The sequence below is a fragment of the Chionomys nivalis genome, chromosome 10 (genome assembly GCF_950005125.1).
Source record: "Chionomys nivalis chromosome 10, mChiNiv1.1, whole genome shotgun sequence".
Classification (NCBI taxonomy): domain Eukaryota; kingdom Metazoa; phylum Chordata; class Mammalia; order Rodentia; family Cricetidae; genus Chionomys; species Chionomys nivalis.
Window position 1 is genome coordinate 79,361,824 of NC_080095.1, and position 27,946 is coordinate 79,389,769.

The window sequence follows — 27,946 nt, forward strand, 5'->3', positions numbered from 1 at the left end:
TATCTGACCACCTCGGTCTTGACGGAACACAGTTGTGGTACAGAGCTGCACAACAGAAGTCCAACCTGACTCTTAGCAACACTCACAGCCTTCCTTATTTATGCCTTGTCAGTCTACCTCAAACCCTTTCACTGGTTCTGACCAACTCTTTCCTCCTCTGTCCTTGAAGGAATGAAGATCTGGAACCCCGGAGCTGGACCCTGCTCAGTCTCTAGTCTCTGTAACCTTAACAGACCTCAGCAAGCCAAAGAGTCAACTTCTCATGCATATCTCAAAAAATCAGGCACCACATCTCTCTTCATTTGACCTAATACCTCTTCTCTGGTCCTGATTATTTATCTACCACTTATTTAGAAAGAAAAGAAACCAGAAATTTATGAGCTGTTAGAAACTATAACATTTCCCTAGTTGCTATGGTCACAAAATTAAATATTTATTTTAAAGTCCTCAGTCAAAAACTTCCAAAGATAAATACAATTATATCTAAACATAATTGAGATAAAATAATATGAAACCTACCTTGCATAAAATACCACAACTTCTTTAAATATAATGACTTCTTAAAAAGGAGTTATTTTATAAAGCAAAATACAAGCATTTCAAAATGTTTAACACAGATGTTGGTTAAATATTATATGAATCTACAGCCTTAAAAGGTTAGTTATGTAATAGTGAAGACAGTTCAGTAGAGGTGACTACTAGATTTTGTCTATAATTTACACCAAATTATAAGAGGGATTCATAGCCTGGACTTGAATTATTGAGGCATTCTCAAAAAAATATGGCCCAAAACAGATATACAAGAATAGCCTGGTAGGAAAAAATAAGTATTTTTGCAACTATTTTCAATGCAGAAGCAAGGAAAAAGGCAATGAAAGGTCAGAAGGAAGGATCTAGGATTATCTTATAAAAACCACACTATGAAAATATAGGAATAAGAAAGAGACAAAAGCAAAAAAAAAAAAAAAAAACCAAATAACTTGTAAGTCTTTGGGGGGGGGGCGCTCAGACATGGCATACAACAGACAGACATGTCAGCCATGCATGAAGGCGTACCTTCAATTCCAGCATGTGGGAGGCAAAGGCAGTCAGACATCTGTGAGTTCCAGGTCAGCCTGGTCAACAGAGTGACTTCTAGGCCAGGTAGAGCTACACAGAGAAACCCCGTCTTGTATAATTAGAAAGAAAAGGAGGAGGAAGGAAGATGAAGGAAACAGGGATGTCAGTGCACTTGATTAATATTTAACATGGTTGGTGTAATGACAACTGCTTCATGGTTGAAATAGACACACTGGAGAGCATTAAACTGCTAAATGATTTGACAACATGCTGATATTTAGAAATGATGCAAAAGGTCATATTTTATTATGGATAAAGGCCTATGTCAGTGGTTGAGATATGGGCATTTCTTTGCCCAAAGGCCAGTTCTGCCGAAAAGAAAGGCTCCAGGTGGAGTGTCTTTGGTGCTCAACATTCTCTCGGTAGTAGATCGGTGTTGCCAGGAGTGATTGTGTCTCATTACCACGGAACTCTGGATTAGATTAAAAGCCATTTTTTACAGCTCTTTGAAGAGGTTGAAGATTATACTATCTATACTGAATATAATCTCTATGTATCTAAAAGAACCTGATTGGCCTAATTATAAATATGACAAACATAGATGACTATTGATCTATAATTCTCAATACCTATCTAACTTAAAGACTAAGACAATAAACAACTGTGTAATAAATAAAAACAGTGACCTTCAAATGTTGTATAAGTATCTTGATCAGAGGTAGTAGTGTACACTGCAATATGGTAAATATATATGGCAATACATAAACAATGTTTCAAACAGAGGTAGAAGCATACATGCATACAATATTTAATATAATTTAACTTTGTATCAATATACAATTACAAATAAGACTTTGGGTAATTGCCCAGGTAGTCAGCTGTCTCTGTCATTTGTTGCACATTTTGGAAGTTTCTCGATTGTACTTCCTGTTTACTCAAGTAATATTGCTTCCCTTCTCAGATCTTTGATGGAGTTGAAGATTACACAATTGTAGTTACCCTCCTCATGATTTAGCTAAACTTAATTTCAATAAATTATTTAGACTCCTTGAAATAGAATGCTTAGTAAAACTTTTGTTATGCATTTCTTGCTTAATATTGTTTATTGTTTATAATTTTATATTTGGTATCTGTTCCTATTGTATATAGTTATATTGGGTTTGGATCGATCTTGTTTAGACAAAAGGGGGAGATGATGGGGAAGCTCAGCCAATCACATCTGGCTAGTGTGTGGCTGCCTGGACCCCAGGTAGAAAAACCAGGAGAGGTAGGTGCGCACCCTCTCTCTTCACGGTGCCCGCCAGACCTATCGGATTTCAAAACTCCCATTCTTATAGTGTAAGTTTTCCCCTCTTTAACCATTAAAGTATTCCTGTTACTCTTGAGCTAGCCTGGTTACTTATCATACCGACCTAATTTGCAACAAATGTGAAAACAGGAACCTAGAGAACAGCTATACCATAAGTCAAATAAACTTGATTGATAAGGTTCATACATACCATGGTAACAAGTAACATGCTAAATACAATTCTTCCACTGAACAAAGCACACTTTAGAAAAATGAATAATACAGTCAATCATCCAATTCTTCCTAGGGCTAACATCAATATGAGCCCCTTAACACAGCACTCCGTTTTAATTGCTTGGCCTTTTGGGCTTCACATGTCAATGTTCAAGTCAATTAACTAAAATAACTCTAACAAAAAAAAATGCAAATTGTTTCTTTCATTGACCCAAGCTGAATCGCCTACTAAAATTGGGGAAATAATTAGCAAGTACTAAATCTGTGCTTAATTAGGAAAACATAATTTTAAAAATTAGGAAATGTCCTCTAGATACCATTGTGTTTGCAGATTCCATTAGAACACCACTGTACTGAAAACAAGCCTATCCTTTAAACAGATTAGCAGCAGGAAGATGTTTCTATGAGAACCGTTCCTCCATACATCAAGTTATATGCTCATCACAATTAATCATCATTTTCTACATCCCACAACATAAGCTTTCTGCTGACCATTTAGCCATAAGCAAAGATCTAAAACAACATAGTCAACTCTATTCAATACCCTCATAAAAATGACTTCAGCTTTCCTCATCTTTGCGTTAGAAATTAATTCTTTTATTACCACAGTTGTAAAAGGCTCCAAAGGTATTCTTTAACCACTACTTATCTAGGTTTTATTATTGACTTAGGCAGGAAATACCTGAGACTTACTGTATTAGCACAAAACAAGTGAAAGAATTTGTAATACTTATACAAGCAATTCTATTTCTGCTGGAGTGGCATGCAGGCAGGAAAGAGAAAGCCAATACACTTAAGGGAAAATCATGAATTAAATACGTATTAGTATGTCATACAAATGAACTATTTCAAAAGGAAAAGCAGAAGGGCTCACGAAGCAACACAAACCAAACAGTTGAGACTGTAGTGGAGCCAGGACCAGGCGCTACCCCCAGACCGGCCAGCGGTTGACTCCCAAGCAGTGACAATCACTTGAAAACAAGAGCAAGAAATCTAGAGAGCTGAAGCAAATAGATGGTCAAACCTAAACCCAGTGTGGAGACTTGATAGGTAAGTTACTCTCTTTTGCTTGCTGGGTCAGAACTTGTCCCTTGGAAAAGCATCTTTTCCAACTAGAACTAAGAGGGGTACTAGCAGGAAAGGTAGGAAATCCGCAGCTAAGTGAAAGGTGACGAAGATCCATATGTAGGGTCTGCTGGGAAATCTTTCTAGAGTGTGGATTTTTATAACTTAAATTCAGTAAAAGCTTCATGAGTATGAAGTTAAAATAAGAAGCCATTAGACTTAAAAGGAAGGCCCGGCCTTATTTTCCATTTGACATCTGTTCTTTATTAGGGAGGAATGCTGGATACATCTATGTGTATATATATATATATATATATATATATATATATATATATATATATATGCATTTTTAATTTTTCCATTATTTAACACATTCATGAACGCATCAAAGTAGCAAATGGATGCTATGTACAGCACACTGGATTGATTCTGTGGCTATGCTGTCTGCCACTGGGGGCCGTGGAACCTTCTGGAAACAATTTACATCCCTACGACAGTTCCCTCACATGTGAAGGATCAAGTGTCAATGGCTGATGGTTTTTCTGGACTTTTAAAAATTATTTTATTATTTGCTGACATGTTCAAATATTAAACATTTTGAACTATTTTAAAGACCACATATTTTGATATGTTATGCCTATAAACTACATTCTAACGAAAATATACTATGTTTAATACCTTTGAAGGTTTAACTATGTTTTTACAACACTAGAATTCCACTTGGTACTTTATAGTTTTCTGCTAGAGTAAACTCACAAAGTTTCCCATCTCGCATAACACCAATAAAACTGTGGACACTGTCAGTGAAACGGGGCTGCCATGTCACATAGGTGATTTATCCCTGCATAGTGAAAAAATAAGCTCTAAATCATATACTTCCCATTATTTAAAGAAAATTTTGTGGAAATACAGGCAAGTGAGTAACAATTCCTACTGAGCTTTTTGGAGATAATACGTGAACTGTGACGGTTTTACAAAACCATTTTTATATAACCTTGTCTAGAATACAACATTGGTAGTCCTGCCTTCTAACGTCTCCCTTCCCCACTGCCCAGGAAAAACCAACAGCTCTTTGACGGTGAGTCTCTAAGTACAGAAGGTCTTAGTCTTTTTAGTTCTTATGTCATTTAAATAGAAGCCAATGATTTTAATCATTTTAATATCAATTTAACTTTTTTATGAATTTACTTTTGATATTTTCAAATGCTATTTTCCTAAATATAGGTCCATGATTACGGAAGTGGTGAACATAAAGAAAATTAAAAGAGAGAAGCAGAGAACTGGGTGTGTCGCATGTTCATAGCTTATATAAAGGACACTGCATAAGGAACTTTCAAGTAGTCCTCCAGGAAGAAATAGTCTGACAAATGAGGTCAAAGAGACATGGTTCCCAACTTAGACTGTGCACTTAGAATATTTCTTTTCCACAATGGTGTGACAGCAATCTGTATTCGGTTGAAACCAACACTGAATTTTGATCTTCTTGACTAGTGCTAGGATACTCTCTTTGAGGCATACCACTCACTGGGTGCCTGTGCCCAGACAGCCACACATGACGCTATGCCACGCAGTCCATGGCTGTTCCCGGACAGCCACACATGAGGCTATAGCACACAGCGAGTGTGTGTGTCTGGTCAGCCACACATGATGTTATGCCACGCAGTGGGTGCTTGTGCCCAGCCAGCCACACAGTCATGAGGGAAAAGAAGCTACATGCTCCACAATAGGAGCTGCTAAGCTACAGTGTTGCACTGATTACAGATGTCAAATGTATTTTCGTCCTAAGATGGGCTTTTCCAAATGTATGGATGCTGACTGCATGCTGTGGAGCCTTTATATCAGTGGTCTAAGAAGGCAGAAGGAAGATCCACAGTTAACTCAGAAAAAAAGCTTAAGACAGTTTATAGGCTACACTACACAGTATCAGATATCGCATCTGAGGAGAGAAAACAGCAAGTATAAAAAACAGTGACCTTTTTATTCACAAATGAGATAATAGCCAATGTAGAGGGAATATACCAATTGAGCTCTAACAAAGAAATAAGAGGACCCACAATCCACCCCTATATGGGCAATGTCCTCCCCGTTCCCCAACATCAATAATGAAGGAGGAGATGCAAGAGGAATTGGATACATGGACCATGGGCAGAGACACAAGAGGAACCCAAGCTTTGAAAATGGAGACTGAGGTGTAACCCATGAGCCTGAAGACAAACATTCTTTACAGGAATCATGGAACGAACACCCTAAGAAGAGATCATAGAAAACTGCCTGGGAAAATGACAACATAGGAATTAAGAAATATATTGCTGATCCAAATAGTGGCTGTACCAGGACCAAGTAATTACCAGAGGTGCCTGATCTGCAGCTATATGGACACCATACAAGAGAACAGTGGCATAGGACAACATCTCTAACTGAGCAGGTAAACAACAATGCCTGTGCGGTCACTTCAGCACCTTGGGTTTAGAAACCCAAGCATGGGAAGCGTGATTACCCAGGACAAACAGAACAATCATGGGTAGAAATTACCAAAAATCAGTATTTCCTGCTGACTTCTGGGGAAAATTCAAGGCAGGACTGACACCTACTGGATGCCAAACAAAACCTCAACCCCACAGGAAATTTGTTTGAAATCACTGGGACATTGTATGTCCCAAATCCGGTTTATCAGTATGATTTAGAGACTCAAACCATTACACCAATTTTAGAAACAAAAGCTCATGATTTTTTTTTCTTAAAAAAAAAAAAAACACTAATAGAATGGTTTAAGGAAGAATAGACATATGGAACATCCTTAAAAGACCAGATTTACAAATCGTGGGACTAGGAGGAGAAAATTTTCAAGGTAACAATGTCAAGACTAATCAACAAAATCATAGCAGAACATTTCCAAATCTAGGAAGAGAGAGAACCATTCATATTCAAAAAGTGTGGATAAGACCCCCTGAAACAACTCTCCATACCACTGATACCCCTCTCCATGTTACACCTCTCCATACCACAGTCCATAGAGACACCTCTCCATACTACAGCTGTCCATAGAAACCATCTCCATACTACAGCTGTCCATAAAACACCTCTCCATACCACAGTCCATAGAGACACCTTTCCATCCTACAGCCCACAGAGACACCTCTCCATACCACAGCAGTCCATAAAACACCTCTGCATACCACAGTCCATAGAGACACCTTTCCATCCTACAGCCCACAGAGACACCTCTCCATACTACAGCAGTCCATAGAACACCTCTGCATACCACAGTCCATAGAGACACCTTTCCATACTACAGCCCATAGAGACACCTCTCCATACTACAGCAGTCCATAGAACACCTCTCCATACTACAGCCCGTAGAGACACCTCTCCATACAGCAGTCCATAAAGACACCTCTCCACACTACAACAGTTCATAGAAACATCTCTCCGTACTATAGCAGTCCATAGAAACACCTCGCCATACTACAACAGTCCATAGAAACACCTCTCCATACTATAGTTCACAGAAACAACTTTCTGTACTATATATTCTATAGAAACACCTCTCCAAATACAACTTTCAAGGACAACTCCAATGCTAATGGTCTCAGTTTTCTAATAAAAAGGCAGAAATGAGCAGATAGCTTTAAAAATTAGGATCTATTTAGTTGTTGCCTAGAATAAATGAACTGGAGTATCAAAGACAAACTGCCTTAGGGAAAAGGAAGTAAATGGCATCGCAATACAAGCAGATGTAAAGAGTGAGCAGGTGTCACTGTTTTAATACCTGACAAAATGGCAATCTTAGAAAAGATAGCAAAGGGGATTTCATAAGATTAAAGGGAAAATAAAGAAGGCACAACAATTCTAAATATATTAGCATCAAACACTGATGTACACATTTCATGGAACAAATGCTTCTAGATATAAAGACAAATCAACCCCAGCACAATAATGATGAGCGAGTTCCACAGACCACTCTTGTGAACAGATAGTTATTCTAACAAGGAATAAGTTTAGAAGCATCATAGTTAAACAGCATATAAATCATATGGACCTAAGTTATTAAGAGAGCATTCTGTGCAGATGCTGCAGAATATCCAATCTTCTCAGTATCTCATGGAACTTTCTCTAAAACAGATTGTGTAATAAGAAACAATGAAAGTCTTAACAAACACAGGAAACTCAAAATAAGTTCATGCATTCTCTACTTGACCACAATGAAAGAAAATTAGACATCAACAGCAGAAGAAATTTCAGAAAATTTGCACTCATGGAGACTAGACAACCTAGTACTGAGTGGTGAGTAGGCCATCAAAGAAAGGAAGAAGGAAAATTTAAAATGCATCAAAGAAGATAACAATGAGGATACTACATATCAAAACGTAATGCATACAATGCAAGCAGTCCTTAAAGTGCTAAAGTACTTACATTAAAAAATAAGAGATATACTTAGAGTGTGAGGTATCTGACAAAATGGCAATGTCGAGCGGATAACAAGCCAAATCTTAAGTCAGAACATGAAAGAAATAATAATGATTATGGCATTAATTAACAAACTGGAAATGAAATTAGTACAAATAATGAACTAGTATCTTTGAAATGTTGAAAACCCCTTAGCCAAACTACCCAAAAGAGAGAGAAGACCCAAACTAGTAAAGTTAACGATGAAAGCAGAAGCATGACAACAGATACCAATGAAATTTAGAAAACTCGGACGCACTTAAAAGCTAAAACACCAACCAACTGTAAAATCTAAAAGAACTGGGTGAATTTCTATACCATATAGCTTACCAAAATTAAACCAAGAGGATATAAACAAGTTAAACAGATCTATAACAAGCAATGGAACAGAAACTTCAAAAAAAAAATCTTCCGAACTATAAACGTGCAGACCCACATGAATTAAGAGCTGAATTCTACCAGATGTGTGAAGAACTAATACCACGCTCCTCTAACCACTTCATACACTAGAAAGGGAAGCAACACAACTACAAGCTTTATGAACTCAATATTATAGATATCAAAACCAGATAAAGACACAGGAATGAAAATAAAATTGCACACCAATTTTCCTCATGAACACAGGTACAAATTATCAATAAAATAATTGCAAATAAAAATTGAAGAACACATCAAAAACATCGTTTACCACTCTGAAATTCATTTCAATCCAGGAGTATAAAAACAGTTCAATATAAAAATAAATCAATAAAGTACATCACATAAACTAACTTAAGGACAGAAATCACATGAGCACAGTTTTGACAAAGTCCAACATCCTTTTATTTTAAAAGTTTGTAAGAAATAAGGAACAGAAGAAATTCACCTCAGCATAATAAAATTCTATAAAGCTACTTATAAACAAACTTACAGTCAACAGTATGTCAAATGGGAAAAACTCAATGCATTTTCCACTATAAAATTTAGAACCAGGCAAGAATGTTCACTTTCCATAGCTCTTATTCAAAAGAATTCTCAAGGTTTTAGGCAAAGAATCAAGACTAAAAGGAAAGAAAGGGAATATAAATAAGAAAGAATATATAGAAAGGAATATAAATAAAATGGCATGATCTTATACATAGGAAGCCATAAGAATTCTAGCAGGTAACTCTTAAAACTAACGAACACCATCAGAAAGTAGCAGGATGCATCACGAGCATACAAAATCAGGAAAGTAATTCCAATCATAAGGGCTTCAAAAATAATACCTTGGAATAAACCCAACTAAGGAACTATAAGACCTCCAAAATGAAAAATTTAAAAATTAAAAAAATTCGCACGCCTTTAATCCCAGCACTCGGGAGGCAGAGGCAGGCGGATCTCTGTGAGTTCGAGATCAGCCTGGTCTACAAGAGCTAGTTCCAGGACAGGCTCCAAAACCACAGAGAAACCCTGTCTCGAAAAACCAAAAAATAAATAAATAAATAAATAAATAATAAACAAAATAAAAATAATAAAAATGAAAAAAGTTAAAACATGGAAGGAAAAAAACCTGAAGAAGACACTACAAGATTTGGAAAGATTTCCCATGGCCATGGATTGGCAGAATTAAGACAGTAAACATTACTGCATACATTCTACATTATACAAAATTGCAGTGATGGTGACTTTTGTAGGAGGTTGCTTGCTTGTTCCTGGCTGCTCAGCCCCGAAATAACTACACAGAAGCTATATTATTTGAATCACTGCTTGAACTATCAGCTCTAGATTCTTATTAGCTAGCTCTTACATCTTAATTTAACCCATTTCTATTAATCTGTATATCACCACAGGCTGTGGCTTAAGGGCAAGGTTCCCCCAGCAGCAGTGATATGGCATGTCCTGACTCTCCCTTCTTTCTTTCAGCATTCCATTTACTTTTCCCCCACCGAGCTCTACTCTGCCAAGCCAGTGGCCGAAAGCAGCTTCTTTATTAACCAATAAAAGCAACACACATACAAAAGGACTTCCCACATCAGGTGGCATTATTTACAAAACTAGAGGGGAGTCCTGAATTTCATGAGGAAACATGAAAGGGTGAGTAGAATAAGCAATCCTCAACAGAAAGAACAAAGCTGGAGATATTACCACCCCTGCTTTCAAGACATATTACAGTCATAGTAGCAAAGGCAGCATAGCACGTGGACAAACAGACGCATAGACCACGAAGTAGAATGGAGAACCTAAAAGTCAATCCACACAGTCCCAGCCAGTGACACCTAATTTTTGACAAGGACATCAAAACAATCATCAGAAAAGGATTTTTGAATACTTGTTATGGAAACATGGATATGCATACATACAAGAACGAGGTGAGATCCCTATCTCTCACCCTGAACAAAACCAAATTCCAACTCCATCAAAGATCTTAATGTGAGACCTGAAAGGCCAAAGCTGTTGGAGGAAGAAGCTGCGGGAATGCTTGGAAATATAGGCTTAGCAAAAGCTTTCTCAGAAATATTCCTCCAAGGGGTTAGATCAGTCTCAAAGGCAAAGATGCTTTCTCTCCTCTTTGGATCCTAGATTTTATACAGATACATGTTATCATATAGGTAGTTAGGACAGGAGAGCTGAAACACAATTGCCTAGGAGACAAAGGGAACAAAGGCAATGGGGAGAGAGAGAAGGGTCGGAGCGGGAGAGCACTGACAGCACATTATGATGTCATGTGAAAATATCTTATCAAACACAATATGAGACACAACGCATACACACCAACACAAGAAACAGGAATAGCACCTCAGACAGAAACCGATCATATCATTACAATTTTTTTGAGAGAGAAATCACTGTATTTTAGACTTTTCTTACTGAATATCATAAACTCTCTAAATTGTGAATCCTTTTATATGGAATAATCTATAATAGAGCATTCTTCTTCCAAATGGGGAACAGTCTCCCAGTGGGAGACATGTTTATTATCTGATAATGTGTTTCCAAAGGTCATTACTAAAAAAAGGGTATAGGACAACAAATGTCACCCAAACTACATGCAAATTCATTAAAATATAGCACTAGGAATAATTCTACTAAGCACTCCCTTTTCTACTTTTAATAAAAACATCTGTTTTAAATAATCAGTCAATATTACCAACAATCTCTGGCTCATTGTAGACATATGTAGTTAAATCTGCCACAACAAAGACTTTAGGTTGATCAAAGTAATGCTAGCTTCCAGTATAGAGGGGCATGGAGGAGACCCTTGATCCCTTCACTGGTGGGAAAGTTGTTCATATTTGATACTGGCTACATGAGGGAGAGTTTAATTGCTTTAAGAATATGACACATATAGAGGGACCACACAGAAGAACTGGCCCCTGTCCCAAGACTTGCTGTGCAACACAAAGTGGACTCCGTGGAGAAAGAGGAAAATAATCGATCTCAAAGATGTTGAGAGGGTAGTAATAGGAGGAACTGGGAGAGTGGGTATGCTCAAAATACATACCAAGTTTTCTAAGAATTAGTACAAATATAAAAAATACTAGTGCAGGTTTATTCCACAAATATACTAAATGTTATCAACACAAGAATTTGTTAAAGTAAGGTGATATAAAAAACAATTAAAAGGAAAATGAGAATGATGAAAAATGGAAGATCTCCAACAATATTTTAAAGTTGAAGGGAAAATAAATGATTTTTAGAAAATTAAACTTACCAAAAATGTTTTAGAAAAAAATGACCACTTGCAATGAAGTTTGTCATAATAACCACATGATAACATTAAAAGATTATGAAAAAAACCTAACTCTTTAAAAAATTAGTTCAAGAATTTTCTCAGTTTTTTCCCAAAATACTTCATTTTTTCCTTGGCTTTTTGTGGAAATTTTATGCTTTACTTTGCTGTGTCTTAAAGTAGAAACTACTTACCCATGCCAGTTTATCCTAAATAATAAAAGTCTCCAACATTAAAGATGCTCCAATGCCATTAAGCTTTAAATAAGAAATTATATTTTAAAAAAAAAAAAAAAGACTTGCGCAAAATCTAAAATAAATCCAATCCACTATACCAAGACTCGGGAGCACATTCTATGTTCCTTTTGGTGTGTGATTTCCTAAATATCATCAACTTAAAAGTGGATGGAAACCAAGGAATTCCAAAGGACCTTTTGAGTCTACTTGACAATATGAGAAAACCTGAGCTTAATCATTGCTAATTGTAATGCCACCATTTAACACTTAAAACAACCCAGGGCCAATGAGATGGCTGTGTATATAAAGGCATCAAACATGAGGACAGGAATTCAATCCAGAACTCACATGTTAGAGGAGATAATCAACTTTCGGGAGTCATCTTCTGACCTACATACACATGTGCATGCATGCTCATCCACATGCACACACATACACACTTAATTATATTATTTAAGTAGATAAACTAAATTTTAAGAATTTAGTTTAACTTTTAAATTAATGCTTGGGTTAAATGCCTCAGTTTAGTTGGTCTTTAGCCTCCATTTCCTATGAGTATTTGACTCAACAGCATGGAAAATAAAGACAGTGCAGATTATAATCTTCTGAATTGACAGCAGTCATCAGTTAAAAACTTCACAAATGTCCAAAACAGAATGAAGTAATCATAATTTCACTTGGTTTTTAGATGACTCTTCTAGGGGAGAATCAAATTAGGAGTTTCTAGCCACTGTACAACTCATTGAAAACTAAAATTTCCTGTAAGCATTTACAGTTTGGACAGAACAAGTAGAATAGTCGCATGATTAGTGATTGGAGCTGAGGAGTTCAAGGTCATTTCTAGCAACACAGTGAGAGGCAAGCCTGGGTGATATGAAGTCATGTATCAATAAAATGTACATTTTATATCTACTGAACCATACTAATTCAACATAAAAATACATAATTATCATATATAATTTTAGAACATATTTGTGATGGATGAAGAATACTATGTAAAAAACAACCAGGTATCTTTTTGTCTGGTCTTAGAATTTGTAATCATTTAACTATAACCTCATTAAAAGTTAAAACAAAACCATATTTTGTATTGATTCCTCAGCAAAGTTAATTTAAAAGAAGCAAAATGGACAGAATGGCCTCTGAGACCTCTAATACACACAGTTTATATATATGTGCATATAACAAATATAAATGTAATTCATGTTTATAATATAAACTCCCATAATACATGCATGTATATGTATTTACATACATTTCCTTCAATGTTTAGTATATAAGCTATCTAGACTTAAAACCATTATATTGAATTATACAATTATAGTATTTCCATACTTCTACTAACTTGGAGAATAAACAGCTAAATTTTCATTTACTGAGCAATGACCTTGAGTGCCTTTGGCCTAATGTGACTAATATGGCTTTAATAACTGTGAGATCAGAAATGATGTAATAGAGCTGAGATGCTGAATTTAGAAAAGGAAGCAATCTACTGGAAGGACCGGGGAGAAAGAGACATGGAAAACATGACCAGAACCTGGAAACCAGGTCGGAGTGATGGAAGTAAATTTTGAATTATCCTATCCAGACTGGAAAGATGTGGGCCCAGAGAAGTAGCAAGTCTATGCCACCATTGCAGGCTTGCCAAGAATCTCATGCTGGACTGAAAGTTATTCTGCTTTGGTGTAGGGGAAGACCAGCCAATCACCTTGCTTGAAGAGACGGGATCTTGCTGTGTTGCCCAGGCTGGAGTGCAGTGCCTATTCACAGGCGCAATCCCACTACTGATCAGCACGGGAGTTTTGACCTCCTCCATTTCCGACCTAGGCAGGTTCACCCCTCCTTAGGCAACCTGGTGGTCCCCTGCTCCCAGGTTTCAGCAGCATATTGATGCCGAACTTAGTGCGGACACCCGATTGGCATAGCGCAGTACAGCCCAGCTATTCGGGAGGCTGAGACAGGAGGATCGCTTGAGTCCAGGAGTTCTGGGCTGTAGTGCGCTATGCCGATTGGGTGTCTGTACTAAGTTCGGCATCACTTTGGGATAATGGTCTTGTACCTTATAAAGATTTGTCACTTATATTGGTTTAACAAAATGTTGAGTGGCCAGTAGCCAGGCAAGAAGTATAGGCAGGTATACCAGAACAGTAGAATTCTGGGAAGAGTAAAAGCTCACTCTGCAGCTGTCACCCAGACACAGAGGAAGCAAGATGAGAATACCTCTATGATAAAAGGTACTATCCACGTTGTTAACAAAGACAAGAATTATTGATTAATGTGAGATGTAAGAGTTACTTAATAAGAAAGCCCGAGCTAGTGGTCAACCAGCTAATTAATATAGACCTCTGTGTCTTTGGGACTGAATGGCTGCAGGACTGGGTGGGACCAAAAATTATGTCAACAAGTTTCTGCCTTCATTCATGTTAATCTGTACAATGTAGAAATTGCTATCTTCAATTTTATACTCAGGAAAATCATCCTCAAAGTTAACTATCTTGAGACAGGAACCAGGGAAAGGTCTCTTCTCACTAAACTGCACAGCCCCTTTAGCATCTCACCTGTGAGCATCAAATGAAGATCTTTATGCCAACAATTCTGGAAAGAGGAAGAGAGGGCTCAACCCAGGATGTGAAATATGTCCTTCATTCCTCAAAGTCTTGTAGCCTTCCAGCATTGAATTAATTCCGAAAAGCTCAGTGATACTCTTTGTTACTCTGCAAAGCACTCGTCATGGGTTTCCATCGGAGCTGAACCCCTAGAACCCATCTTTAGAGCACATAATCAAATATATTTAGTAGCCAGTGAATGAACTAATCCTACTCATCCCAACTTGCTTTTACTTTAATTGCTCATGTTGGAGTTATGTTTAATATGAAGCATTATCTTTATTTTGTATTAATTATCTTACCTATAACAGAAATTAAGCTCCTATCATATAGAATATGCTTGAGCTTCAGGAACAGGCAGTGACTCAGAATTTTTAAGAATGTTTTGAAGCCCTCCCACAGGGTAAAAAAAGAAAAACACTGCAGACTTCAGGCTGTGTTTCTCAGCCAGTTAGGCCAGCATGGATTCTAATCTCCTCAGTGGCTTTGCTCTCTGTTATCTAATACAAAGTATGGCAAGCTAACCAAGTGAATTCTTCATCAACATATTCTTTTAGTTATTTACAAATGTGTGTAGCAAAAATACATAAACACACACATATATACATGTATATGTATACGATGTGTTTGTGTATGCATATGAATGTTTGTGTGTGTGTTTGTTATGTGTATCTCCAAAAATGTCCAGACCATTATTCTAGGTGTTTTCAATCACTCACTCATCCTAATTAGTCTTTCCACAGCACAGAGAAGCGAAAAGGACTTTCTTTAATGTTGTTTCTTCCTTGCATTCATTAAGCCTTTGGATTTCCTCTGCTGTGAAGTCTGCTATGTTGACAAACCACCCTGAATAAAGCTTTTATAGACATTAACTTTACAACCAGTCAGCTTGGTCATGTATTTTGTTATGTTGGTGAGGATAAAGAAATTGATCGCTAGAAGAATCAACTAGTTTTCCAATGTCATTGAGTCACATGATTGCAACTACAAAGGCAGAAGTCAGCAGGAAAGTCAGCTTAAGAACTTTGGAGTTTCTTCTGCATGCTGATGTACACACTCAATTGAACCAGTTTTTTTGCACAGAAACAAGAAGGAAGCAGAGGTTCAATGAGAGGGGAAAAATGTTTACTCACTTACCAAAACAACAACTACAGGATACAAAAGAGGAAGGCCACTCTCCTCAAGGGTACTCAAGAATTTCTGGATCTCTTGAAAATCAGAGGACACAACCTTGAAGACAACAAAATAAGAGAAAGTGAAGGAAGTTCTTAGAGAATGGAAGTTGACTCACAGGGGGATGAACTTTACATCATAGCCAACGTACTTATCGGAAATAACCACTAAGTCACTTTAAAGCACAACCATTGTTTATATATACAAAGATTTGAGCTATTTTCTGAATTGAACTTATGTCATAATATCTGCTTTATATATAGAAAAATTAAAAATACTGTACAGAAGCAATATTTGCATCATACTAGGAATTGGGTTCCTATTTGAAATGGAAAGATGGACACTTTTAAAGCACAGAGGGAAGAGCACAACTAATCTATCACAATCTTCTGTTGCACATGGAAGGGTCAAGAAGGTCGATTCTCTCTGACACTGTTTTCTCAGGTCTCAAATGCTTCCAACTGTTTGTGTTCAATACTTACATTCACACAGATGAAGCTATAGCACTGGTCTGTGGGGAAATTCTGAACGTCACTGCCTGTGTGATCCAGAACTGTGGATGTGACATTAACACACTAGGAGAGAACACATCAGAAGATATTTACAATCTGAACAGAAAGGCAGACCAACATGAATGTAAGTGACCTTACGACAAAACCACAGACTGGTCTAAACTCCTTGCAGATTCTACAGGACTAGAGATCCAGGCTTCACTCTGTCAGACCACCACAAGAAAGGCTGGATAGGGGAAGTAGACAAGATTGCAGGGCAAAAACTGGGAACTTGCGGGTGAGGTGGCATGGGGCAAAGGGGAAATGGGATGAGAAACGTGAGAAGGGGAGGATGGGAGGAGCTTGGGGGATTGGGATGGTTGGGATATAGGAAGGGTGGATACGGGAGCAGCGAAGTATATATCCTAACTAAGGGAGCCATCTTAGGGTTGGCAAGAGACTTGACTCTAGAGGGGTTCGCAGGTGTCCAGGGAGATGTCCCCAGCTGGTACCTTGGGCAACTGAGGAGAGGGAACCTGAAATGACCCTATCCTATACTGATGAATATCTTACATATCACTTTAGAACCTTCATCTGGCGATGGATCGAGGTAGAGACAGAGACTCAATTTGGAGCAACGGTCTGAGCTCTTAAGGTCCAAATGAGGAGCAGAAGGAGGGAGAACATGAGCAAGGAAATCAGGACCACGAGGGGTGCACCCACCCACTGTGACAGTGGAACTGATTTATTGGGAGCCCACCAAGGCCAGCTGGACTGGGACTGGATAAGCATGGGTTGAAACTGGACTCTCTGAGCATGGCGGACAATGAAGGCTGATGAGAAGCCAAGGACAATGGCACTAGGTTTCGATCCTAATACATGAACTGGCTTTGTGGGAGCTTAGCCTGTTTAGACGCTCACCTTCCTGGACATAGATAGAAGACCTTCGTCTTCCCGCAGGGCAGGGAATTTGGACTGCTCTTCAGTATCGAGAGGGAGGGGGAATGGTGTGGGGGGAGGAGAAGAGGAGTGGGGATAGGGGGAGGGGGCAATATTTGGGAGGAGGGGAGGGAAATGGGAAACGGGGAGCAGGTGGAAATTTTAATTAAAAAAGAAAAAAAAAAAAAGAAAGGCATCTCAATTAGCTGTGAACTATGTCCATCATCTTAAAACTACAAACGTAGGAAACTGTTCTAACTAGGGAAATAGTGGGGACCAAGAAACACTAAGGATCAGGCGAGGAGTCTGGTGTATGTTCTATGAACAATTGATTACAGTGCATGTTTGGGGACCAGAACAGAAGGGCTGCCAGGGCAGTGTGGTGGACTTAGAGAGGCTTGTAAAATACTGCTGTTCAAAAAGACGAGTTTACTCCACCTGGGATGACTAAAAGCGGGCAAAGCAATAAGAAATTACTACAATGATATCTATTGAAGAGAAATAAGAAGTAAACTTTGGTAGTAATAACCAAAAACAAAAACTGCCAAAAGCCATCTTCTAAGAGGTAGCTTCTCTGGAAGTCATGGCACACACCTCTGATCCCAGAACTCAGGCCACAGAGGCTGGTGAGTCCCTGAGAGCTCCATGCCAACCTTGTCCTCATAGTGAATCATTGATTCCACAAACAAACAAAAAGCAGTGACCTTAGACTAGACTAGGAGGGACAGGACCTTATAAAGACTCTGCTAAAACTATTTCCTATATCTTGGTTTTATCTTGCTTAAGTTTTTCTTTAATTATAAACAAGAATGTAAGAATCATTATATGGGATTCTCTTATAAAATATAGCTGTAATAATGCCCCAAGAATTCACATCTCATGGTTCATCCCTACGTGGCATTCATCACCCTTTACGATATGTATTTCTGAAACACAGTGCTGTTCCTAATACATAAACTGTAGCCCCAAGATGCCTCACTCAATGCCATAAGTCCATTTACTGTTATCAACTACTTAATGATGGGGGGAGGGGGTCAAGAATGAGTTCTAATACAGATATTAGTTCACCGATAACTCTTAAGATTTTATTTCCATTTAAAACTTGTGCTGAGCCCAAAGTTCAAAGGGAACACCGATTTAAAAACAAAAGCAAATCTTTCGCGGCAGCAGATACAATTAACACTGTAAGAGAGACCAACACCCGCTGTGTGTCAAGGTTCACCAAGAAATCAAACATTTTGGATGTTAGAAGGAGACAATTTTTCACAGCCTCTAAAGTATCACTTTAGCAGCCAATTTGCTCCAGACTCTTCCATGATGCTGGTACAGCAGACCATGCGCAATGAAAGTTATGCCTTTGCTTCTGCAGACTCACTTAGGTTTTAGGAATTAAGACTAGAGATGTCAGTCTCTCAGAACACAGTCCACAAACATTCCTGATTCATAAAGATCTGTCTCCCGTGTGACTGAAGGATGTGCAGATTTGTCAGCATCCATTGCTTGAAGTTAGATTTTCCTAATATCAGGAATGCATTGCATTTTCTTTAACTCCAATAATTTAGCCCACAATTCAGCTCTATAGTGGTAGGTTTTGAATTGTTTTGAAAATATATTTGTTCAGCTATTTGATAAATTTAAAACTCCAACTAACTACAGCACCATTCACCAGATAAGATACATATATGCAAAGAGTATTTCATAAAGGCTATTAAATTTAAGTGCTATGTATATGAACATACACACCAACCAAACTATAGATCTTTTCTTCTCAAAACCAAGATTCTTAACAAGTATTTCCAGTTAAGAACAATTATTTTTGGTCCTACATCTTCCTTTTCAACTGGAAATAATATCTTTCATGTTTGTATAAAGAAAATTGACTTAACCTAAAAATGGCATGAGTATCTTTGATATCCTTAGTATACAAGGAGTATGTATGCTGACATGACCAGGCTGTGTCTGAGCAATGCTGTGACGTTACTCAGGACTGTCATTCTCTATATTTCTACTCTCCGGCACAGCAAAGGGAACAGTTTGTGGCTAGAAAAACTTTCTTTCTCTAAATATTTTGGCTCAAAAACCTTTAATTACTTAAAACAAATTTCCAAGACTTTCAGAAAATTAAGGAAGCTTAACAAAAATTAAAGTTTTCCTTATTGCATAAAGACCATTCCGTAAAGATTTGCCATGACCTAAATATGTGCATGTGCACAGTGGAAACTGTGTGAAGCATGGGCACTTGAGAGGAAGATGAGGTGTCAGAGAGTTTCCCTCCAACCAGAGTCAGGGCTCACCCAAGTCTGGACAGCTTTACCTCCAGTCTCCTGAGTCAGAGATTCCAAAGTGTTTCTGAGAAGTCAACCCACTGTTTTCAGAACACTGGTTGAGTCATCTGACATTGGAACCTGCCAATACCCCATCTCTCCCATTCACCCCGCACGCCTAGGCTGGGTGTAAGCGAGGGAGTGCCGGAGACAGATACTTCCCTTCCAGTCTGAGGAAATGTTAATTATTATAAATGCTTTATATTCCTTGTTTGGCCACTCAGCCTTGAGTCCTCCCTATGGAATTCTTGCATCTGAATCAGTTTTTCAGCTACTCTTAAGAGCCTGGAGTTTGGAGATCAGCTCCCTAGCTTTCAATCTATCTCTGGAACCTTCTTTCCATGTGAATTTTGTAAGAACTTACTGTGTCTTGTGGCTCAATTGATTAATTGGTAAAATAAATACCTGATAGAATTCATAGGATCAGCTAATAAATGAGAAATAAGAACTGCTGCTTTTAATCTAAATGTCTTTCTCAAAATCCGAGAAACAATGCACCTGGTAGAAAATCAATTCCAGTTTAGTGAGATCATAAATGTACCAGACTGCCACGCTGATGTCTGCTAGTCTATATAAACTAAAGCCCCCATCCATGAATGCTGAGCTGCTGGGTGATGCCAGTGTCCCTTAGCAAGACCCAGACCCTTGTCAGTTGACCACACCCAAAGATTTGCCATTCGCTAACAGCAATCATCTGCATAGTTTAAATAGTATTTAAAGAATGATGCCATTATAGTTTTTGTGCACAACCAAGAGAATGCCATTATAGTGCTTGTATACAACCAGGATAATACCATTACAGTTCTTGTGAAAAAGCTACTCTTTCTTAAATGTATGTTCCTCTTGGTTGAGAAGTAAATTTGTTTATATAAAAAATTCCCCATGTCATAAACTTTCCATTATAAGATATGTATTAGCAAACTGCTAAATATATTGTATTTAGTGTATAGGCCCAAACTCTTTGCAAACATTATAGATTACATTTGCAAAAAAAAAATAAATAAAAACATGAAAACATAAGTATATGCCACAAATATCTAACTATTAATATCTCAGAATGTTATATGTATTATGCACAGGTGAATGTGTGCTCAGGTGTGCACGTATTGCATAGATATGAGCGCCAGAGGATGATCTCAGGTATAATTCCTTAGGTATTCTCCACTTTGTAAAAGACAATGTCTCTTACTCGCCACGACTTACTAAGCAGCTTAGGCTGATGGCCAGCAAATCCCAGGGATGGTCCTGTCGCCACCTCCGGAGTATTGAGCCTGCAAGCACGCATCACCACACTCAAGTTTATTTACACCGGTTCTGGGGAACCACATCAACCTTAGTGCTTGCAAAGTAAGCACTTTTCACTGACTGATTTATCTCCCCGACCCTTGGGCTATTTTGAAAGCAGAACTTTCTTGACAGTAAAGAATGTAGGCTCCAGGCTCAATGGAGAATAGGATAGAATTTCCTAAAGACTTCACATGCTGCATATGAACCCACATCTTCATCCCACTGCTGGAGCTCATCCTCCCCCTCAGTCTCTCTTGTCCTCACAGGAGGCTGATCACCAGCAATCACATCACTGTCACTGACTCACTTCTTGGGAACAGTCTTTTCTCTGGCTATGAAATCAGTTAGGACTTCTTAAGTGTACGCAGCGTTTTCAACTCTGCCCATGATTGGCAGATGCCCAGCGGGTACCTGTTTATCTACAGAAATGTATCTGGCTGGCTGATGTCCAGGCAAAGAGATATTCCAGAAGTTTGCTTCAACATAGTTCTATCATCACTAACCACAAAGGTTTATATGAATCCCACCACGCACACAAATCCATGTGAGGGACCCATGAGAAGAGGTGGCAATGTCAGTGTGCACAGTCACAGTACAAGCAGGAGATGCAGAAAGACATCACAGTTAGTGAGTCTGTGCAGAAGTCTCAGGACTAGAAAACTGAAGCCAGCTCCATGGGGACAGTGAGAAGATACAAGCTCTAAAACATAAAATCAGCAAGCTCGCTGGCACAAAGGAAAAGTGAGAACTGCACAATTTCAAGGCACAAATAAGAGAGCATGCTGGAACATGAAAACAATATGTTTTCGAGAGAGATGTGCAGTGTAGGTTATAAGGAGCCTTAAATGCCCAGTCACACCTTAGGGACTTTGACTTACAAGTCACTATAGATGCAGAGTGTCAAATGTAACAAAGAAAAAGCCCATGGGCAAGGTCTAGATGTGGGACTCAGAAATAAGTTTTCAGGTAACAAAATGTCATGGGCAATTTATTCATAAGCTCAAAGCGGTATTTCATTTTATTTATTGTAGAACCATCATATACTGGAATAAAAATTTAGCTAGAGCCACTGGAACAATGGAATAACCTATCTTTTGCATGTTCAAGTAGAATTATACCACAGTCAAGTAGTTGAAATATATTTCCTAACTCAATTATTAGATGAAGCATTAATAAATATAAATGAGATATTTTTTAAAAGTCATGTGTCCTCTAACTGGATTATAATAAATCAAGAAAGTAAAATTATAGGAAAGACTAAAACTGTAACTTGATGTAAAAAGCGTAACTTCTCAAGTATGTGTCTATTCACTAAAATCAACTAAAGCCAGGTATGGTAACTCACGTGATAATCCTGCAGTTCAGAGGCTAAGGCACTTTAGTGGCAAGTTTGAGGAACAGGTAGGCTATGTAGTAAGTTGGAAAGGGTTGGCTGAGATGGCTCAGTGGATAATGTGCTTGCTACACAAGCATAAAAACTGTATTTCAGACCCCTAGCACATTCATACAAGGACAGCTGAGGTGGTGACTACATGTAATTCCATAACCAAGGAAACAGAAATAGGAGAATCCTCAAAGTTAGCCGGCTAGCCACTCCAGTTGAATCAGTGAGCTCCAGGTTCAATGAGGGACACTCCATCCAAAACTACAGTGTGATATTGAGGAAGACTTGCAACATCAATTTCTGGCCTGTATATACATGAGACTACATTCATATCTGTACATACAGAAAAGCACATAGTAAAAGAAGGACAGTTGGAGGCGGGGTGGGAATCAAAAGGTAGATTGGGGACTGGTGGGAATGGGAACAGGAAGGCCAGGTAGGGGGCCAGATTGAAGAAGAGAGTACTGGGAAAGAAGCTGGAATTGGGAGGGGGCATTTGAGGGCTGAAGTAGAAGCCTAATGCAATGGATAGAAATTCCTTAGAATCTATAAGGGTGACCCTAAAGAGTCCTAGTAATGGGGGATACAGAACCTGGACAGGTGTACTTCTGAGCTAAGTCCTCTGCATATATGTTGTGATCACGTAACTTTCTGTTTTTGTGGGACTAAAACCAGTGGGAGCAGCAAAGCTTGTCTCTGACTCTTTTGCCTCCTCTTGGGACCCATTTCTTCCTACTGGGCTGCCTTGTCCAGCCCTGCTAAGAGAGTATACGCCTCATCTTATTGTAATTCTTTATGACATGTTTAATAGACATATCTGCTATTTTCTGAAGGGAAACAGAGGAGGAATGGATTTGGGAGAGAAGGGAGGTGAGAGGGGAGGGACTGGGAAGAGAGAAGGGAGGGGAAACTGGTCAGGATGCAATATATGATAGAAGACAAGAAAGAAAGAAAGAAAGAAAGGAAGGAAGGAAGGAAGGAAGGAAGGAAGGAAGGAAGGAAGGAAGGAAGGAAGGAAGGAAGGAAGGAAGGAAGGAAGGAAGGAAGGAAGGAAGAGGTTGCTTTTATTCTGCAGTGTGGGTACTGAATTCGAGGCCTGATGCATGCTAAGCAAGCAATGGGCACTGTGTCATGACATTAGTCTAAGAGAACAAATTTTGTAATGTCCAGAATGGACTTTCCTACAAGGACTACGTCCTGTATGTATAAAACCAATGTGCTGAATGAATAGACCTGATTTCCTCAAAATACTAACAACATTGGCTGGTAACTCGGGCTAGTCTACTGCCCTATTGTTCTGAATATTCACCATTACATTGGTTAGCACTTACAAACATTGACATCATTTCTACGCAGACAAAGGTACAGAGGACATTTTTATAAATGATCTTCCTTAAAAAAAAGCAACTTGAGGCCGGGCGGTGGTGGCGCACGCCTTTAATCCCAGCACTCGGGAGGCAGAGACAGGCGGATCTCTGTGAGTTCGAGACCAGCCTGGTCTACAAGAGCTAGTTCCAGGACAGGCTCCAAAACCACAGAGAAACCCTGTCTCAAAAAAAAAAAACCAAAAAAAAAAAAAAAGCAACTTGAGAACATGGGAGAGCTTGGAGGGGGGAGAAAAGGGAGGGAATAATTTGCAATTATATTATAATCTCAAAATATATTCAAAAAGAATATAAAATTTATCACATAAAGTAATTAAATCAGAGAAACATAATAAGTGGTATTTAAAGATTACCCTATTTCTCTCGTTAGTAATGTTCTAAAACCATGACAACCAATTATAGCAATAAACAAATTTCATTGAATATAGTTCAAACACAATTGATAGCAGAGAGAGATACTTAAAGTCCACTACATTGGACATTCTTTTCTTCTCTAGTACTCACCAGAAAACCTAGCTAGTGTCCAAATAAACTTTATGTATTCAGCAGAATGATCTGAGGGTAGCTTCTAGTCTGGCACACATTATACAAACATGCACACACATACATTCACATGCATGCACACAACCCACGTTCCATTTGATGTGAGTCCTTGCCCCTGTTCAGACTGGACCCAAGAGAACAACTAGTTTTAAAGTATCTTTCACTATTAACTGATTTCAGCATCTGTGGTGATTTGAAAGAAAACGACTCCCCTAGGGAGTGACACTATTAGGAGGTATGACCTTGTTGGAAGAAGTATGTCACTGTGGGAGTGGGCTTTGAGGTCGCCTATGCTCATGCTATGCCCACTATAAGACACAGTTCACTTCCTGATGCCTGCAGGTCAAGATGTAGAACTCTCAGCTACCTCTCCAGCACCACGTGTGCCTGAATTCTTCCTTGTTTCCCACCATGATGACAATGGACTAAACTTCTAAAACTGTAAGCCAGACCCAATTAAATGTTTCCCTTTATCACGTCATGGTGTCTCTTCACAGCAATAGAAACTCTAAGACACTATCCAAAAACAAATGTCTATTATCTTCACATCAAAATGTTTCTGTGCATAACAAAATAGCCACAAAGTAACTTTATTTTTGCTAAATGAGTCTGAAATTGTTCTGCTTCATTTCTGCCTTTCTCCTGACTTCATTTGTTAATCTTGATCTTTTGTTTTCCAGGTGTAATACACAAGCTTTTATACTGTTACAAAAAGTACAGATCTACACACTGTAACAAAGGGCACAGTTCTACTGCTAACAAAATGCCCAGTTCTGCATACTGTAACAAAAGGCACAGATCTGCACACTAGACTCAGCCTGCAGGCCATCAGGAAAAAATAAATTAGGCATTAGAGAACCACTCCAACAAAACCAGATTCTGCCTTGTACCCAGAAAACAAATGATTTTCAGTTAAACATAGCTTGTCATTTGTGGTTATACAAAACAATAATTAAATTCTGTGCTCCAGGAAACAGGAAGTGGTTGATGAGCCAAATACATAAAAAGCCTGAATGGTGCCTAATCGTTTAGGCTGTAGGTCAGCCTTTCTTGTAACATTCATCTCTTTTGTTATAGGAATCCAAACTGAACTGAATGTACTTATGTGTTTCAGGGGGAATGTGAAAAGTTCTAAACCCTACAGATTTCCCTATGTGGAGCAAGTCAGCAGCAGCCAGCATGAGCATTCCACAAAGACGACTGGACAGATTTCTCCAGCTCAGTTCCTCTCCACAGTATTGTGCTGTGGAGCAGAGCAAAAGAGAAGCTGTAAGAGCGGTCAGCTGAGCATACCTGCAAGGCTGGCACTGGCTCGGTCCCTACCTCTACCTCATCTCCCACTGTTCCATCTCCACTCACATCACTGACGCTGGTTCATTTTCCTTGCATGAAGCTCTTCGTGTACCTTTCCCAACAGGGCTTCTTTGGGTTTGACCCTTAAGTTGCTCCAGATCCCCTACCCACTTCTAGGCTTAACTAAAACAGTGTGTCTGTTGAGAGAGTACATTTAGTGACTCTCACTCCCAAAAACTGTTTTCCATAATTCTCTTATCTAAGCAGAGATGATTTTTCCCCATATCAAGGATCCTGATGGTTCAGATCCATGGGAGCTCGCAAAGCCTTCCTCCAGGGAAGGCTCAGGGAGCGGAGGAACCTTCCTCTGGTCCAAGTATGAGAGTCTATGAAAGATTGGCCAGTGTACACAAAAACTAACAACTGCAGCTTCCTCCTCTTGGATGGTTGCTGCTTGAGACTGCTCCCCTACAGAGACTCCCTAACTCCTCCTTCTGGTGTTGTACATAATAAACATGCTGAGGTTCCAGGTTGTTGTGCATAGTTCATCCTGCTCCATCACAGAAAACACTGCCCACCCAATCCCTGACTTTCTGTACCTGTGACTGTTCTTTCTTTACCCCCTCATCGCCCCATACTGAGTTCCAGAACCAAACCATTCAGGACACAGCTGTATCCTAGGATTTGTATTTACTATTATGCACTGTATTGTTATCCAATTTGACAATAAGTTCCTAAGAGTCACATCTGCTTTGCTCAACTCACGTTAGCCAATTGTTGATTGTAGCGGGCATTGCCTATCTTGTAAGTCAATGAAGTAAGTAATTAACGAAAGGCTGATCACATCTCCTATTTACACATCCCTCACTATTTTTAGAGGAGTATAAATATTCCAGCATTTTTTGGGAGTTAGAAGTGACTGAAGACTGCGATTAGTAAATTTTCTTCTGACTGTGAGATCACTTGAGAGAAAAACCCTAAGGAGCAGGATTTATTCTAGCTCATATGTCAAGGTATAATGCCAATGACAGTGGGGAAACCAAGATGGCAAAGTCAGGTGGTGGCTAGTTAAATAGTTTCAGCCATCAGGAAGACAGAAGTACTAACCAAAAACTCCCAAAGTCCATCAATCAGTCACCTACCTTCCACCAGCTTCTCAAAACAGTGATAAAAGTTAGAGACTAATTATTCAAAGACATGAGACTGTAGGGAACATGTGTCATTCAAACCATAAGTCTACCTTTGTGCAAATTCAAAGTCCTCAACAGATTCAAAAATCCAATCTCTTTGGAGACTCAAGAAAAATTCTGAAATGTGAGCCATATCAAATCAAAGAAGTAACACACTTCCAACCTACAATGGAGCAAAGAAAATACTCCCATTCCTGAAGGGAGTAATGTAGACATAACAGGGAAATGTTAGACCAAAGCGAGGCCAAAACCCAGAAGGGCAAATGGCAAACCTATAGCAACATATTTGACATCAAAAGTTTGTGGTGAAATCATCTGGGCTACAGTGAGAATGTGTAGCCCTGCCTCTCTCACCCTGGGACCAGCACCATGCACACACTCTCTCTGGAGCTGTCCCATGAATTCCAGCCATTCCTCAACAATCTTGGCAGCACCACAGGGTGTCTTCACTGAACCTTTGCCTTCCACATTACAGCTGCACATTACAGCTGCAGGTAACCCACCCCAGCTACAGTTTACCACAGCAGCTTTCTAAAGCCTTGCTGCAGTTCTCTGTGCAAGCTGCATGCTAGTAAAATAAGAGTCCTCTGGACATTGTCAAGTTCTGCTGCAAGCTCAAGATACAGACGGACTACAAGAGGGACCACTTTCTGTCATAGCTGTAACCTCCGTGTCAGTGTGGCAGAAAGAGAGAACACGTCCTTCATCAGGCACCATTCCTGTTGCCCCTGCAGAACACCGCACAGGTTCTCTTCGTGTCAGTCTTGTTAAGCAGACCAGCTATCGTCCACAGCTACTCTCAGCACACGCCCCTTCCTTGCTAGCAGGCGATTTTCTCACTTCTTCCCGCTCTTCTTTCTATTAATCTCTCACTCTAAAGCTGGCATTCACAGTGCTCCAGGCTGGATGCTACATTGTCTGGAAATTTCCTTTACCAAAGTATCCCATTACTTCTGCATTCCACCTCACAAGAAAGTTCAGGACTCGGGCAAGATGTAGCCAGATTCTTTTCCACATTATAATGTAAATGGTTTCTAGTAGAATTCTCAGTAGAACTCCATCCCTCTCTGAAACTTTTGAACAGTTTTTACTGTACACACTTTCACTTTCATTCTCCTGCATGTCGGGGGGGGGGAGGCTTTGAAGCTCTGCATACAGAATTCTAGGGTTCCATGAAGCCACATCCCTCTGAAATCCAACAGCCTACAAGCTACCTAGTGTAGCTACCGTCAGAGCCGCAGCCCCACATCGCAGTGTAACTTTTTTGTCGTTGTGACAGAAGACGTGATGTAAACAGCTAAAGAAAGGAGAG

At 39.0% G+C, this 27,946-nt stretch overlaps 1 protein-coding gene across 2 annotated transcripts in view; it reads right to left on the minus strand.

Annotated features, from left to right (window-relative positions):
* The window catches only part of Crppa (CDP-L-ribitol pyrophosphorylase A), a 250,550-nt gene that overhangs the window by 122,866 nt on the left and 99,738 nt on the right, over window positions 1-27,946 (minus strand). For both annotated transcript variants that reach the window (XM_057782626.1, XM_057782627.1), the window contains exons 7-8: window positions 16,281-16,373; window positions 15,763-15,855 (exon numbers count right to left, since the gene is read on the minus strand). In XM_057782626.1, the coding sequence (XP_057638609.1) occupies window positions 15,763-15,855; window positions 16,281-16,373 (186 nt within the window). The remainder of the gene's footprint in view (window positions 1-15,762; window positions 15,856-16,280; window positions 16,374-27,946) is intronic.